This window comes from Lachnellula hyalina (genome assembly GCF_007821495.1).
Source record: "Lachnellula hyalina strain CBS 185.66 chromosome Unknown contig00218, whole genome shotgun sequence".
Taxonomy (NCBI): domain Eukaryota; kingdom Fungi; phylum Ascomycota; class Leotiomycetes; order Helotiales; family Lachnaceae; genus Lachnellula; species Lachnellula hyalina.
The window spans coordinates 1-13,825 of NW_022157332.1; the positions used below are offsets into that span (position 1 = coordinate 1).

The window sequence follows — 13,825 nt, forward strand, 5'->3', positions numbered from 1 at the left end:
GGAGGTGAGGATAGATTATGTAGTACAGTAGCGGTAGTGGGAAGGCTGAATTGGGTTCTGAAGAGGAAGCTTGTCAAACAGGATGCGGTCCACACTTTTTTACTAGGTCGCCCGGTGATATAAAAATGGCCTTGACCTTCCTTTGCTTTGGGGCGAAACCTCCGGTATCAAATGAACACTTTCAAGATACTTACGTAGATCAAAAAGAATCTAAATATCCAAAGTATTTCGACTTTAATTATTAAATTGTGTTATACTTTGTCTTTTTCAATGAAGCATTCTCTGTACCTCACTTCAATTGCAGCCGATTTCGCAGAGAAACCTTGGAAGCCGCGGATCTCCGTCATAGCGCATCCCTGTTCCGCGCATCAACCAAACAGAAGCTGTTCTTTACTACTGTACTTGTACCTGTCCTACTCTGGAGTAGCCTGCCGAGCCTGCCTGTCAGTGAAAGCTTGAGATATACCCAAGCTAAGCTAAGGTAGAGCCTCTCTCCAAGCCTGACATTTATTATGAGATCTCTTCGAAGTCGCCCTTTCTCTGCGGGGAGAGAAGCATTGACCTTATTTATCAATTCCTCTTCCCGAAAAGTAACAGCATGTACTCAGTGTCGGTATAGCTCCTCCTCAGGTAGACCCAAGCTTCCAAAAGAAGAAGAACTGCTCCTAACACACCACAGCACCAAAAACCATCAACCTCAGCGGCAGATCCTACCAAACAGATGACTGGTACAATGTCCCTCCCACCATCGCTGCCTCAATTGCACGCCAATTGCACGTCCAAAAAGATCACCCCATCTCCATAACCCGCTCCATCATCGAATCCCGCTTCCCAGCCCCAACCTACAAATACCACAATACCTTCTTCCCTATTGTCTCAACCCTTCAAAACTTCGACTCCCTAGGCTTCCCCGCCGACCATCCAGGACGCAGCAAAACAGATACTTATTATGTCAACGAAGACACCGTCCTAAGAACCCATACCAGTGCCCACCAAGCCGATACCTTTGCCTTGAACCAAAGCCCCGGCTTCCTCATCAGCGCAGATGTCTACCGTCGTGATGCCATCGACCGAACCCACTACCCTGTATTCCACCAGATGGAAGGAGCGCGCATGTGGGACCGCAAGAAGGCGCCAGGAGGGAATATAGTGCAGGCCGTGTGGGAGGATATAGCTGCCTTGCCTACGCATGATATGATTGTGGAGGATCCAAATCCGCCGACACATGCGGAAAGGAATCCGTTGCAGGATGGAAAGCATACACATGATGAGGCAGAAGCCATTGCTGCTCACTTGAAGAGGAGTCTGGAGCTAGTGGTTGTGGAGATCTTTTCGCAGGCGAAGAAGGCTGCTATTGCTGCAAATCCGAATTTTGCGGATGAGCCGTTGAAGGTGCGGTGGGTTGAGGCGTACTTCCCATTTACGAGTCCGTCCTGGGAGTTGGAAATTTTCTGGCAGGGGGATTGGCTTGAGGTTCTGGGGTGTGGGGTGGTCAAACAGGATATAATGGAGAAAGCAGGCGTGCCTTCACAGGTCGGGTGGGCCTTTGGCGTGGGGTTGGAGAGGATTGCCATGCTTCTTTTTGAGATTCCTGACATACGATTATTTTGGTCCCAGGATGAGCGTTTCTTAGGCCAATTCAAGGGGGTGTCTGAGAACATGGACAAGCTGAAGCGGTTTGTACCATTCTCGAAATTCCCAGCTTGTTACAAGGATGTTGCGTTTTGGCTTCGATCTTCCTCATCTTCTGCTGGTGGTGGGATACGAGCAAATACGCAGGATTTCCATGAAAACGATATCATGGAAATTGTGAGGGATATTGGAGGCGATGCAGTGGAAGATGTCACGCAGGTGGATGAATTTACGCATCCCAAGACGGGAAGGAAGAGCTTGTGCTATAGGATCAACTATCGGAGTCTGGAGAGGACACTGACGAACGAGGAGGCTAATGAGTATCACGAGCGAGTAAGGAGAGAGTTGGTAAATAAATTGGGTGTTGAGCTCAGATGAGAGCATTGTAGGAATGTACTGTTGTAAAATAGGATACCCAAAAGGGGGCAAAGGTTCACTCTCCACCTATATACTTGTATCATATATAATACCCATATCAAATTACACGCTTCCTGCGAAGCGAATTTATCACCAAGCTTACATATAAGTCCCTGTGTTCTAGAAGTAAAACGTTGACTCTCTCGGCTCTTTCCCCGCATACGTCATAACAGCTTCCGTCCCCCCATCTTATCATTTCCATGTCCAATTCAACTCCCATCCCTCCTCTCCATAATCCCAAGTTCCTCAATCAGCCACCTATACTCATACAAGATGTCTCAAGCGACAAACACAAAACTCATGGACACGGAGCCAGGTGGAGAGAATACCCAGTGCGTTCTTTCTTCCCTTGCCTGCCTTGTTTACTAACTCTATGCTTACTTACATATTTCTTTCTTCCAATAGATACGAATCCGTCAACACTTTTACGAAACCGCACGCTAAAGCCAAGGGTCAATTCGGTGGTATGTTATATTTGTTACAGAATTGATTCTATATGACGTTAATTAATGGTTCATGTAGATTCCAATCCCAACGAAGCAGATCAACAAGCTGCAAAGGAGAAGAAGGACAGAGGCGAGAAGACGGCGGAGAATGTTAGGTATGGAGAGGCGATTAGTGAACATGGGTTTGGGGGCGAGACGGTGGGGAATGAGGGGGGTGTTGGGCGTGGGATGGAGGAGGGGACGAAGGAGCAGGCGAGGGGGGGTGCAGGGGTATGGTGAGGGGAGTGGTGTTGGTGGATAGGCCGGTAGTTGGGTAGATAGAAGTAGATGTCTGAAGGAGAACTGTACTTGTAGGGGAAGAAGTCCCGAGATTAATTTATTGTTTGGGATTTTATTATTGTTGAGAGTTGCTTGAAGTGGATAAACATAGGTGGATGGATGTACAGTAATAAACAACTGCATGCATGTCTATGCAGTGGCATGTTCGGAATGGAACCGGGATCTGTTTGCATATTGCTTGATATGGGAGATGATACATATTCATGTGATACAGCGAGTGCTGACTGTACAATTTTCTACGGTACTGTAAAGCAGACATAGAAAAGGAGCTTTCCGTGAAGCCGAGAGAATTGGCTGGATGTTTTCGGTAGACTTTATTCAGCTTCCACCCGAGCGGCGCCGAGCTTTGCATTTGAACCCCTGGGTTGTAATTTCTTTCTCAGTTCAACAAATTAATAAAAGATTATTCTTTTGGGGTATTTTAAAGATCAGTTGAGAGATACTATAGAAGTTTGGAATAGAGAGTAGAGTAGAGTAGAGTAGAGTAACGAATCTGGAAAACCTTCTTGGCTACCTTAATTTCCGAGAGAGAACGATACATCTGGAGATCAAATAGCGGCGATAATACCCCGGAACATTCAAGCCTCATAAATTGTATGCTGAAGTCTAGTGGCAATACCCCGTAGGTAGGTTACTCTACGAAGCTTCGTACTTGCAGCCTCACTCAGCCTTGTCTCTTACCCCGCTACCTCTTGCCACCAAGGTGCACCGTGCGAACAGTGCAGCCCACGAACAGACAATCCCATCCCTCTCGTAAGAGGAACCAACGCCGAGTGCGGCCACCAATCACGGCTTTCGCAAAGCCAATCGCCTTCTCGGCCCAGTTCTGGAATGTAAGGGACACACACACACACATAAGACAATCTGTCAACTCTGGGGAAATGCAGGCAGGAGTGTGCCTTGCACCCGCAGCAGAAGTCTTAAGCACAGCTGCAAATGTTGTGCTATGTTGTACTATCCCGAGTAACCCCGCTCGAGAGTATACCTACGTCGGAGAAATGTACGGTACTACGGCGACTAATTTCCTTTGTTCAATTTCCTTCAACCCACTGAACCCAGCGTGCCGGTACTGTCTGTATACCTACCGTACGTCTACCGTACCCGTACCACAAACACATGGAGTCTAGAATGAATCCCTTTACCACCTCCAGACCAGCTAGAGCTGCCTGCCCTTTACCTAGGTAGATGCCCATATAGACTTTCAGAAGTGGAAGTGCCACGGTGGGTAGGGTAGGTACGGTAGTAAAGACGTTCACGGAGCAGAGTAGCAGTGCAGACAGAGTCTACCAAACCCCACAGCTTACCCTTCGCAGCTAGGCCATATAAGTACAAGGCCGCCTTGCTGATGTTCTCGGATGGGTGGATGACGCCTGGTCCCCTGGAAACCAACCAACCAACCACTCACCGGAATTCAATAGCCGGGGCGTGATGGTCCCAGCCAGATAGAATGTTGAATCCACGGTCCTTTCCTCCGAACTTATATGTTGTGCCCATCATCCCTTCCTCATCCTCATCTTCATCTGAACACTCATTCTCCTCATCTACCGAGCCTAGAAGCCCATATAATAATCCATCTCCTCCCTTCCTCACCCGCAGTGTGAATTCGCCTTTTGGTTATAAGTTGCAGCTTTGCGTCCCTCCGGCTTTCGGTCACAAGCAGCCTTGAGCTTTGCACCGCGGATCGCATAACAATATTGACCCCACTTTTCCCCCAACCTCACTTTTCTTCTGAGCGACGACAAACCAAGCAATCATGTCGGAAGGCGATGTTAAACCCAGTAACCCCGTGGTGGCAGAAGCACACCTGGTGGATACTTTCCGTGAGTGGCATTTTCATCCTGTAAATGCGCTTGCTAACCATTGCTCAAGATCCCCCACAAAAGATGTTTGAGAGTAAGTCATGCTGAGGAATCTACGGTAAAGTCCCTCCTTTAAAGGCATTCGATTAACCTTACTAGAACATCCAAGTAAACCTCATTTGAGTGGTACGTAATCAAAATCTCTGTGGTGCGTGAATGAAGCTAAGATTGGTAGGCCTCGAGGAATACCAGTCACTATACAAGGAGTCAATCACCGAACCCGACAAGTTCTGGGGTAGATTAGGTCGCGAATTGCTCACGTGGCAGCGAGATTTCCAGACTGTCCATGCAGGCAGTTTTGCAAACGGCGATAACTCGTGGTACTTGGAGGGGCAACTAAACGCCTCATACAACTGCGTGGACCGTCACGCGATCAAGAACCCCGACAAACCAGCCATCATCTACGAAGCGGATGAGGCCTCTGATGGCCGCACTCTCACATATGGCGAGCTCCTCAGAGAAGTCTGCAGGACGGCTTATGTGCTGAAGCAGATGGGTGTTAAGAAGGGAGATACAGTTGCTATCTACCTACCCATGATTCCAGAGGCGCTTATTGCCTTCCTTGCCTGTTCGCGTATTGGAGCTGTGCACTCAGTCGTCTTTGCTGGATTTTCAGCCGATTCTCTGCGCGATCGTGTCATTGATGCTCAATCAAAGGTTGTCATTACCACTGATGAGGGCAAGCGAGGTGGAAAATTAATCGGCACGAAGAAGATTGTGGATGATGCTCTTAAACAATGCCCAGACGTCACACATTGTCTCGTCTACAAGCGAACCGGTGCAGAGGTTCCATGGACCGAGGGCCGCGATTGGTGGTGGCATGAGGAGGTCGAGAAATGGCCTTCCTATATTGCTCCCGAGCCAATGAACTCGGAGGATCCACTTTTCCTGCTCTACACATCTGGTTCGACGGGTAAGCCAAAGGGTGTAATGCACTCTACAGCTGGATACCTGGTCGGTGCAGCTGCGACTGGAAAATATGTGTTTGATATCCATGACTCTGACAAGTTTTTCTGTGGTGGAGATGTGGGATGGATTACGGGACACACATATGTAGTCTACGCTCCTCTGCTTCTGGGTGTTGCGACTGTTGTCTTTGAGGGTACTCCCGCGTATCCCAACTTCTCAAGATACTGGGATGTGATCGCGAAGCACGAAGTCACTCAATTCTACGTTGCTCCGACCGCGCTGAGATTACTCAAGCGCGCTGGTGACCATCATGTCAAGGCACAAATGAAACATCTCCGTGTGTTGGGTTCCGTGGGTGAGCCAATTGCAGCTGAAGTTTGGAAGTGGTATTTCGAAATTGTTGGAAAGGAGGAAGCACACGTGATTGATGTGAGTAAAGGCTGATATTTACTGAGCTTGAAGTTACTAATTGAATGTAGACATACTGGCAGACCGAGACTGGCTGTAACGTCATCACTCCTCTAGCTGGTATCACTCCCACCAAACCTGGATCCGCATCTCTTCCTTTCTTTGGGATTGAGCCCGCGATCATTGACCCGGTCTCTGGCGAGGAGATCCATGGAAATGATGTGGAGGGTGTTTTGGCCTTCAAGCAGCCATGGCCGAGTATGGCTCGTACCGTCTGGGGTGCTCACAAGCGTTATATGGATACATACCTGAATGTTTACAAGGGTCTCTACGTTAGTAAACTTTCATCACTAGCTTTTGGCTAACTATACTGATTCTTCCCAGTTCACGGGTGATGGAGCTGGTCGTGACCACGAGGGATACTACTGGATCCGAGGCCGAGTCGACGACGTGGTCAACGTCTCCGGCCATCGTCTCTCGACGGCCGAAATCGAAGCAGCCCTAATTGAGCACCACGCCGTCGCAGAAGCAGCCGTTGTCGGTATCAACGACGAGCTGACTGGCCAAGCCGTCAACGCCTTTGTCGCTATCAAGGAAGGAAACGAGGTCACAGACCAACTCCGCAAAGACCTTATTCTTCAAGTAAGAAAGAGTATTGGTCCCTTTGCAGCACCCAAGGCTATCTTCGTTGTGCCGGATCTGCCAAAGACCCGAAGCGGGAAGATTATGCGTCGGATCTTGCGGAAGATTCTGGCAGGTGAGGAGGACCAGCTTGGTGATATTTCAACTGTAAGTTTCCCTCAGTTTGAGGCTATGCGTGTACATGCTGACAATGACAAACAGCTCTCGGATCCCAGCGTGGTAGACAAGATCATCGAGACTGTTCAAGCATCGCGGAAGAAGTAGGAGAAGAATGTTCAGGTCAAAGTCATCTAGCGTTTGCTTGTTTTGCAAAAGGATTTTGGAGTCAATGAAGATTGGACTTTTCTTGGAAACTGTCACCTTGGTAGTTCATGATGGCAATGCGTACTCTTGTACTGTACTGTAGCTGCTGAATCAACATAGTATAGGAAGTCTTTTGGATACAAATTCGTCATGGTCATCTAAGCCACAGATATGTAGCTAGATATCGGCTTTCGGCATAGATTATATGCCGGCCAAGAGAAATGAGCAATACTAAGAGACATATTTTTTTGGTATTTTGTTACTTGTACCCTTCGTGACTCCGTGCCCATGTCATGTCTCTTAACTCCGAAACAGGGGATGGATGGTTAACATGTGCTCGTGACACTTATGCATACTCCGTAGCACAGCACAGCCTCCACCATGCAAAACGAAAAGACTACTACTGTACGTAATCTGTGCAACGCTGGTTAGGATTTGTGCAAGATACAATTGGTGGGGTGGTACGGATACGGGTAGGTATGGGCTAGTCAGATGCAGGACTTCGGATTAGAGACCATTCGGACATTAGATGAATGGAATTGAAATATATATTTATCTATGAATCTCTCTATCTATGAATGAATCAAAGGGACGTGGAATACGGCACAGACATGTGATACAGGTAATCAAGAGGAATGGCTCCAAACAGGTACGTGAAACTTGATACTGCTCGGGACGAAACACTGCAGAGACGAGATCGGATGGAGATAGGGGGGAGGCGTGGGAATCTCACAACGAGAAGCACAGCCAATGAGAAGAGAAGAATGGTGTATTGTCGCTGTGGCTGACTGCTAGCCGGGAGGAAGAAGTGATGTTCAGGATGACTTACGGAGTATGTAAAAGTACGAAGTACTTTGCCACTTTGTTGTGTGTGGTTGGGACCGACATGAATCCAGACGATCGGGCGGAAAAGTAAGCTTATTTGACCATGATTTGTGAGGTGAGATTGGGAATTTGGGAAGTTTGTAAGAATAAAGGAAAGCCAAGTCAAGCCAAGCCCGCAGTTCCATTGATCTTCGTATTCCACTTATGAGAACAAAGAAAGGCGCTGCAAGTCCACGCAATGCAATCATCCGGTTGCTTGGGACTCGAATGACTTGGGATTTGAATCGACTGCTCATAAAGTTCCTATTTGTACTTTAGACGGTGATTAATTCCCTCCTCTTTATCGAGTCCAGCGCTTCGCCTTCTCCCCTCCGCTGCCCCAGACCCAGAGAAGGTTTCAGGCCTAGAGCCACGCTTGCTTATCGATCCGATCGGCCCGCCGACTTAGAAGACCCTATAGTAAGTCTTACCAGGCCAGGACGGACGAAAACAATCAACTCTATCGAGGCATCGCATCGCATCACATCTACCACCAACAACAATCATTTACACTCTCGCTCATTGCAGTCGACCGCATCTACACACTTATATACTCACTCATTGTCGCTGAGCTATTCATACATATACATATTGGAACACCGACTTCAGTTATACGCAAAGCTTCGAGTGCGCCTGGATGAGCCCTTGAACAACGGATTTTGGAGCGAGTTGAGAGGAGGCGGTAACCTTCAAGAGGAGCACTCTTATCCTGCAATCCGAGGAATCCGAGACGAAGACTATGAGGTTTATAAGGAGCATAACGGCGAGTATCGTCAGTGCTGTGTTTTTCTCGACTATTAATGGTATGAAATTCCCCTTCAGCCTCAGCCTCAGCTATGCGACCTTTGAACCGGCAGCTAACCTCCTGAGCAGCCCATTCACAACAAAGAAATCCCATTACATATCTATCTTCAGTAGATAACGCAGTACTACATACACCCTCGAATCGAATACACGCGCTATCACAATTTTCCCTCTCATTTGACCTGCACGAAGAGAAGCAACATATTAAGTTAATATTATCGCCAAATCACGATGTTATTGCAGATGGAGCCATGGTCTCGTACCTGGCCCCCGATGGAACAATAAGCAATTCGGTGCCGATCGACAGAGCGGAATATAGAGTTTTCAAGGGGCAGGCGTTACTGCAACGTTATATAGGCGCCGAGTGGGAGAATGTTGGTTGGGCTCGTGTTATGGTCCAACGAGATGGCGCACATCCGCTGTTCGAGGGTGCATTCAGAGTTGATGGGAATCATCACCATATTCAAACAAGGACGAATTACATGCAAACAAGGCATAATCTGGATCCGGTACCACAGGAGAGTAATCACGAATATATGGTTGTCTGGAGAGACTCGGATATCGTTGGGGCGTTTAGTGAAGATGGCGATGGGGTCTTACATACGGAGTTGAAGAGAGGCGCTGGAGAGGACCCTTCTTGCTCTGCGGATGGATTGAGATTCAACACCCAACTGGACCACCCTGTATATAGGGCCATGTTGAAGCGGGACGACAAATTCTGGGGATCAGAGTCAACACGTTCAATCTTTGGTCGCCAGATTGATGGACAGACTGGGGGAAACTCTGCAGGTGTCAATTTGACAAGCAACATTGGGCAGACAGCTGGGTGCCCGTCAACTCGAAAAGTCGCTCTCGTAGGTGTGGCAACTGACTGCACGTATACGGGTCAATTCGCCAATGATTCAGCCGTTCGATCTAATATTATCTCGGTGATCAACACAGCTTCAACCCAATATGAGGATAGCTTTAACATCACCCTCGGTCTGAAAAACTTGACAGTCAGCCCTTCGAATTGCCCTGCCACCGCTCAGGCTGCAGCCCCTTGGAACATTGGCTGCAGTGACAATGTCACCATCCAAGATAGGCTCAACCTATTTTCCGCTTGGAGGGGTGAGCGTGGGGATCAGAATGCCTACTGGACACTTCTCAGCACATGTGCCACCGGATCTGCTGTCGGTTTGGCATGGCTAGGCCAAGCTTGTGTTACTACCTCCCAGGTTGCTGCAGGTTCGAGTGGAGCAGGCAACGAAACTATCAGTGGTGCGAATGTCGTTGTCAGAACGAGCACGGAGTGGCAGGTCGTTGCTCATGAAACTGGACATACCTTTGGCGCTGTCCACGATTGCACTTCACAAACCTGTGCCGATGGTACTACTGTTGCCTCTCAGCAGTGTTGTCCTCTCAGTGCAGATACTTGTGATGCTGGTGGGGCTTACATCATGAATCCCAGTACTGGGTCTAATATTCAGAAATTCTCACCTTGCACTATTGGCAACATATGTGCTGGCTTTGGCAGGAATAGCGTCAAGACCACCTGTTTAGCCGCAAACAAGGACGTTTCTATCATCACTGGAAGCCAATGTGGAAATGGAATTGTAGAAGCTGACGAAGACTGTGACTGTGGTGGCACGAGTGGGTGTGGATCAAACCCTTGTTGCGATGCAACTACTTGCAAATTCAAGTCTGGCTCAGTCTGTGATCCCAGCAATGAGGATTGTTGTTCATCATCCTGTCAATTTGCCTCGAATGGCACCATCTGCCGGGCTAGTACAGGCAGCTGCGATCCTCAAGAGACTTGCAGTGGTACTGCTGCTGCCTGTCCAGTAGATGCTAATGCTCCAGATGGTAAATTTGCTCTGCTCCCTCTTCCTATGGTCACTTGCTAATAATTTGCAGGGACAAAATGCGGTAACTCCAGTTCTCTTGCCTGTGCTGCAGGTCAATGCACATCCCGAGACCTGCAATGCAAAACATTGATGGGTTCATACACTACAGGCAACGACACGTACGCGTGCTCTTCATCAGGGTGTCAAATCTCTTGCGCTTCTCCAGAATTCGGCTCGAATGTATGCTACTCTATGCAGCAGAACTTCCTCGATGGAACATCATGTCAAGGTGGAGGGAAATGTGCCAACGGACAATGCACGGGCTCGAGCGTGGGGAAAGAGATCAAGAGCTGGATTCAGAAAAATAGGACGCTGGTCATTGCTATAGCATCAGTAGTCGGTGGGCTGTTGATCATAGCCATCCTCTCATGTTGCGTCAGTCGTGTCAGGAGGAATAAGAACGCCAAAGCACGCCAGCTTGCATTAGCACAGAACGTTCCTCCAGGCTGGAATGGGGGGAGAAGAGGACCGCCGAATCAGTGGAACAACGGCATGCCGCCACCGCCTCTGAATCCTGAGATGCGCGGCGCCAATGGGAGTCCTAGAGGTGGAGGTGGGAATGGAAATAGTGCAGGTTGGGACCAGAACGGGAGGTGGCAGCCCCCAGCACCTAGTTGGCAACCGACGGTTAGATATGCATAAATTTTGCACTTGGGCAGGCGTTAAGGATAATTGGAGCATTGGGATTGAATTGGATTTGACTTTTGGACATGGCATGATACATTAGGTGCGCAGGCAGATACGCTTGCGTTGATTTAGCATGGGGAGAGGGAAGGAAGGTCATTGTATTTTTTGTAGATCATTGTATATTGGCAAGATCACATGGAAGGAAGATGGGATAAATAACATACTGATTCGCAATACCTGTTAGTCTTGATACGTGATGTCGTTAATTCGTGAAACCGAAGCGCCCTGCTAATACAGTAGAACCCAATAAAACCAACCCGAAGAAAAAAACACTCTCCAGTCTAGCAGTCCAGTCATTCCTGTCAAAGATACCTACTTCTCAGTGACTCTCAAAGACCTTTCTTTCCATTACCCAGAAAAAAGCCTCCGCGATGCGGACCCAGACCCAGATCCCGCTGCCTTGCCCTTCTCGTCCCTCAGCGCTTCCTCGGCCTCTAGGTCCTCTTGCGTAGTAAAGCCACACATGATGTTCATTAGATAGTTTCTCGTAGCTGGGACGCTCTTTTGTGGTCATCAGCGCTGATTCCCTTTCTTTCTTTTACGGAAGTGAAAGTGAAAGTGGACGAGGGAAATAAGAGGGAGAGAAGAGGTGGAAGTAAAGGGATATGATAACATAAACGTACATCGTTCCTAGCCATAGCCAGCATCATGACAATTTCCGGATTATCCAGTTTAATAGCCGCGTCGCGCCGCAGTTGGATATTGGAATATGAATCATTGCCATATCTATCACCTCGGTCAGCAAAAGTAAAACTAAAAGTAGGTAGGTAAGGTAATGAGTTATCTAGCTTTATTACATCATGAAACTAGACTCCAAAGGAATAAAGAGGAGAGGGAAATGTTTTACTTACGCATCGAATCGTCCACTCGGCCCGTCCCACGATGAATCGGAGTCCTCGGACGTCGGGTAGTCTTTGTTGCGGGCTTGACGGTCGCGCATTGCTCCTGTGAAAGGGGTTGATGAGGAGAAAGACGCGGCGTGGGGGGTGTGGGGTTTGTGGGTGGATTTGGGAGTGTGGGATGGTGTAGACATTTTCTTTGGAAGGTTGTGGGTGTTGTCGCTGTTGGTGATGTTGGCTTAGTCCTAGAAGAGGGATTGGAGGGGAAGCTGGTGTTGGGCTGTTGCCTGAGATCGTTGCAGTTGAACGTTTGGGTTTTAAGAATTCTAAGGTCGTGCTAGTTAGCAAGATGAGTTTCGTCCTTGCTCTGCTTAAGTAGAATTGACTTGATAAGGAAAGTATTACTTGTAGGGAGATACGAAAGGGAAGGAAGGCATGCTTGAGGTTCAGATTGAGGGGTATCACGTGGATTTTGAAAACGTAAAATATATTTCCCGGCTCCGTCGAGACATCACCATCACTGTCCTCAATAACTATATAACACTCCAGGATGACCTGTACGAATCCCTTTGATCCAGGAATTCCCTCCGGTGTCGCGTGATATACTTGTTTGATATGAAACGTATATATGCGATTTAGCAATAATGTGAGTGCCAGAGGAACCTGTTGTTATTTGTGCTATTGCCTGAACGAGTTGTTTTGGTGTAGCCTTCTCATACCCGAAGCTGGGTTCAATGCATGCAATATCCCCATCATTGGCTGCACTCTGTTAGATTGGAATTTATTCTTTGTCCACGCCTATTCGGACCAGAGCCTTGGAGTTGGCGGTTGATGATCATTAAATATACATAGTGTTGTGATATTAGCAGTCTGCTTGTATAAGTGCTTTCGTGATCCTTTCTGCAGCTCACTTGAGACTGTTTTGTACCGAAGTATATTTACATGTCCATGGTACCTACAAGGCCTTCGTAGCCGAGCAAGTTCGTTGCCCGCCAGCAAAGTATTTCGACGACCGGTATCTGTAGGCAAAATTCACAACCTCTTGTTTAAATTGCAATTTTAAATTGGAGATTTACGCGTGATCAACAATTCACAATCCAACTCGCTCCATGGAAAGCATCGCTTTCAAGTCAAGCGAGCCTGCTTTTAACGGCGCATATCCTGGCGACGACGACAAGCAATATAGCCCCTCGTGTGCTGCTCTACTCCTTCGATACTCGCCTTGCTCTTCCCATCTATGCATCCATGCATGCCTGTGTCTGATACGAAGCGCATTTTGTACCTCCCGTACGCCAAAGTATACAAGCCTGGGTAGTCGCTAATGATGGTTACGAGATGTAAGTCTCTATGATTGCATTCACCCAAGGTTGACTAGGGCTTATAAATATGGCAGTGAGCCATCCTGAAGAAGTAGAGTCAGGAATCCGCGGACAGCCGAATCCCAACGCCCGCCTCGAGATTACAGCAAGTACTCTTCATGCCTACGCACACGCGCGCGGCAGAGTCATTTCGCAATATGACCCGCTGCCAGACCCATTGCATTCGGCTTTGTACTCTAATAGATCGAGGAGTCCCCCACAAGTCGAAGTGCAACTTCCCATCTCTTGCATGACACACATCGAACAGTAAGAAGTATTCCAACGTATATTTACAACATACTGACCAGCATAACCAGACTACCCCAGGGGATGAAATTCTTCTGGGATCCAATTGTAGCAAGAAAGATTATGTCGTTTGCATCGCACCGACCGCCGCCAGTGATTCCAGAGGAAGTGGCCGAAGATATCGGA

The 13,825-nt window shown here is 48.1% G+C and overlaps 5 protein-coding genes across 5 annotated transcripts; 4 read left to right on the forward strand and 1 right to left on the reverse strand.

The window, feature by feature from the left end:
- Nucleotides 1–512: 512 nt before the first annotated feature.
- MSF1 (Phenylalanine--tRNA ligase, mitochondrial) lies at nucleotides 513–2,010 on the forward strand (the record flags this gene model as incomplete). The annotated part of the gene is made up of 2 exons (XM_031153032.1): nucleotides 513–630; nucleotides 680–2,010. 2 exons carry the CDS (start codon nucleotides 513–515, stop codon nucleotides 2,008–2,010), a joined length of 1,449 nt encoding a protein of 482 aa, XP_031001691.1.
- Nucleotides 2,011–2,322: 312 nt separating this feature from the next.
- LHYA1_G008112 (uncharacterized protein) lies at nucleotides 2,323–2,774 on the forward strand (the record flags this gene model as incomplete). Its single annotated transcript, XM_031153033.1, has 3 exons — nucleotides 2,323–2,381; nucleotides 2,455–2,513; nucleotides 2,572–2,774. The coding sequence occupies 3 exons, from the start codon at nucleotides 2,323–2,325 to the stop codon at nucleotides 2,772–2,774; spliced, it is 321 nt and encodes a 106-aa protein (XP_031001689.1).
- A 1,813-nt stretch (nucleotides 2,775–4,587) lies between these two features.
- Nucleotides 4,588–6,916, forward strand: facA (Acetyl-coenzyme A synthetase; the record flags this gene model as incomplete). Its single annotated transcript, XM_031153034.1, is given in 5 exon segments — nucleotides 4,588–4,654; nucleotides 4,869–6,031; nucleotides 6,082–6,342; nucleotides 6,395–6,799; nucleotides 6,815–6,916. The coding sequence occupies 5 exon segments, from the start codon at nucleotides 4,588–4,590 to the stop codon at nucleotides 6,914–6,916; spliced, it is 1,998 nt and encodes a 665-aa protein (XP_031001690.1).
- A 1,642-nt stretch (nucleotides 6,917–8,558) lies between these two features.
- On the forward strand, nucleotides 8,559–11,151 carry ADM-B (Disintegrin and metalloproteinase domain-containing protein B; the record flags this gene model as incomplete). Its single annotated transcript, XM_031153035.1, has 3 exons — nucleotides 8,559–8,622; nucleotides 8,690–10,468; nucleotides 10,520–11,151. 3 exons carry the CDS (start codon nucleotides 8,559–8,561, stop codon nucleotides 11,149–11,151), a joined length of 2,475 nt encoding a protein of 824 aa, XP_031001694.1.
- Nucleotides 11,152–11,544: 393 nt separating this feature from the next.
- Nucleotides 11,545–12,229, reverse strand: LHYA1_G008115 (uncharacterized protein; the record flags this gene model as incomplete). The annotated part of the gene is made up of 3 exons (XM_031153036.1): nucleotides 11,545–11,697; nucleotides 11,820–11,922; nucleotides 12,048–12,229. The coding sequence occupies 3 exons, from the start codon at nucleotides 12,227–12,229 to the stop codon at nucleotides 11,545–11,547; spliced, it is 438 nt and encodes a 145-aa protein (XP_031001695.1).
- Nucleotides 12,230–13,825: the final 1,596 nt, after the last annotated feature.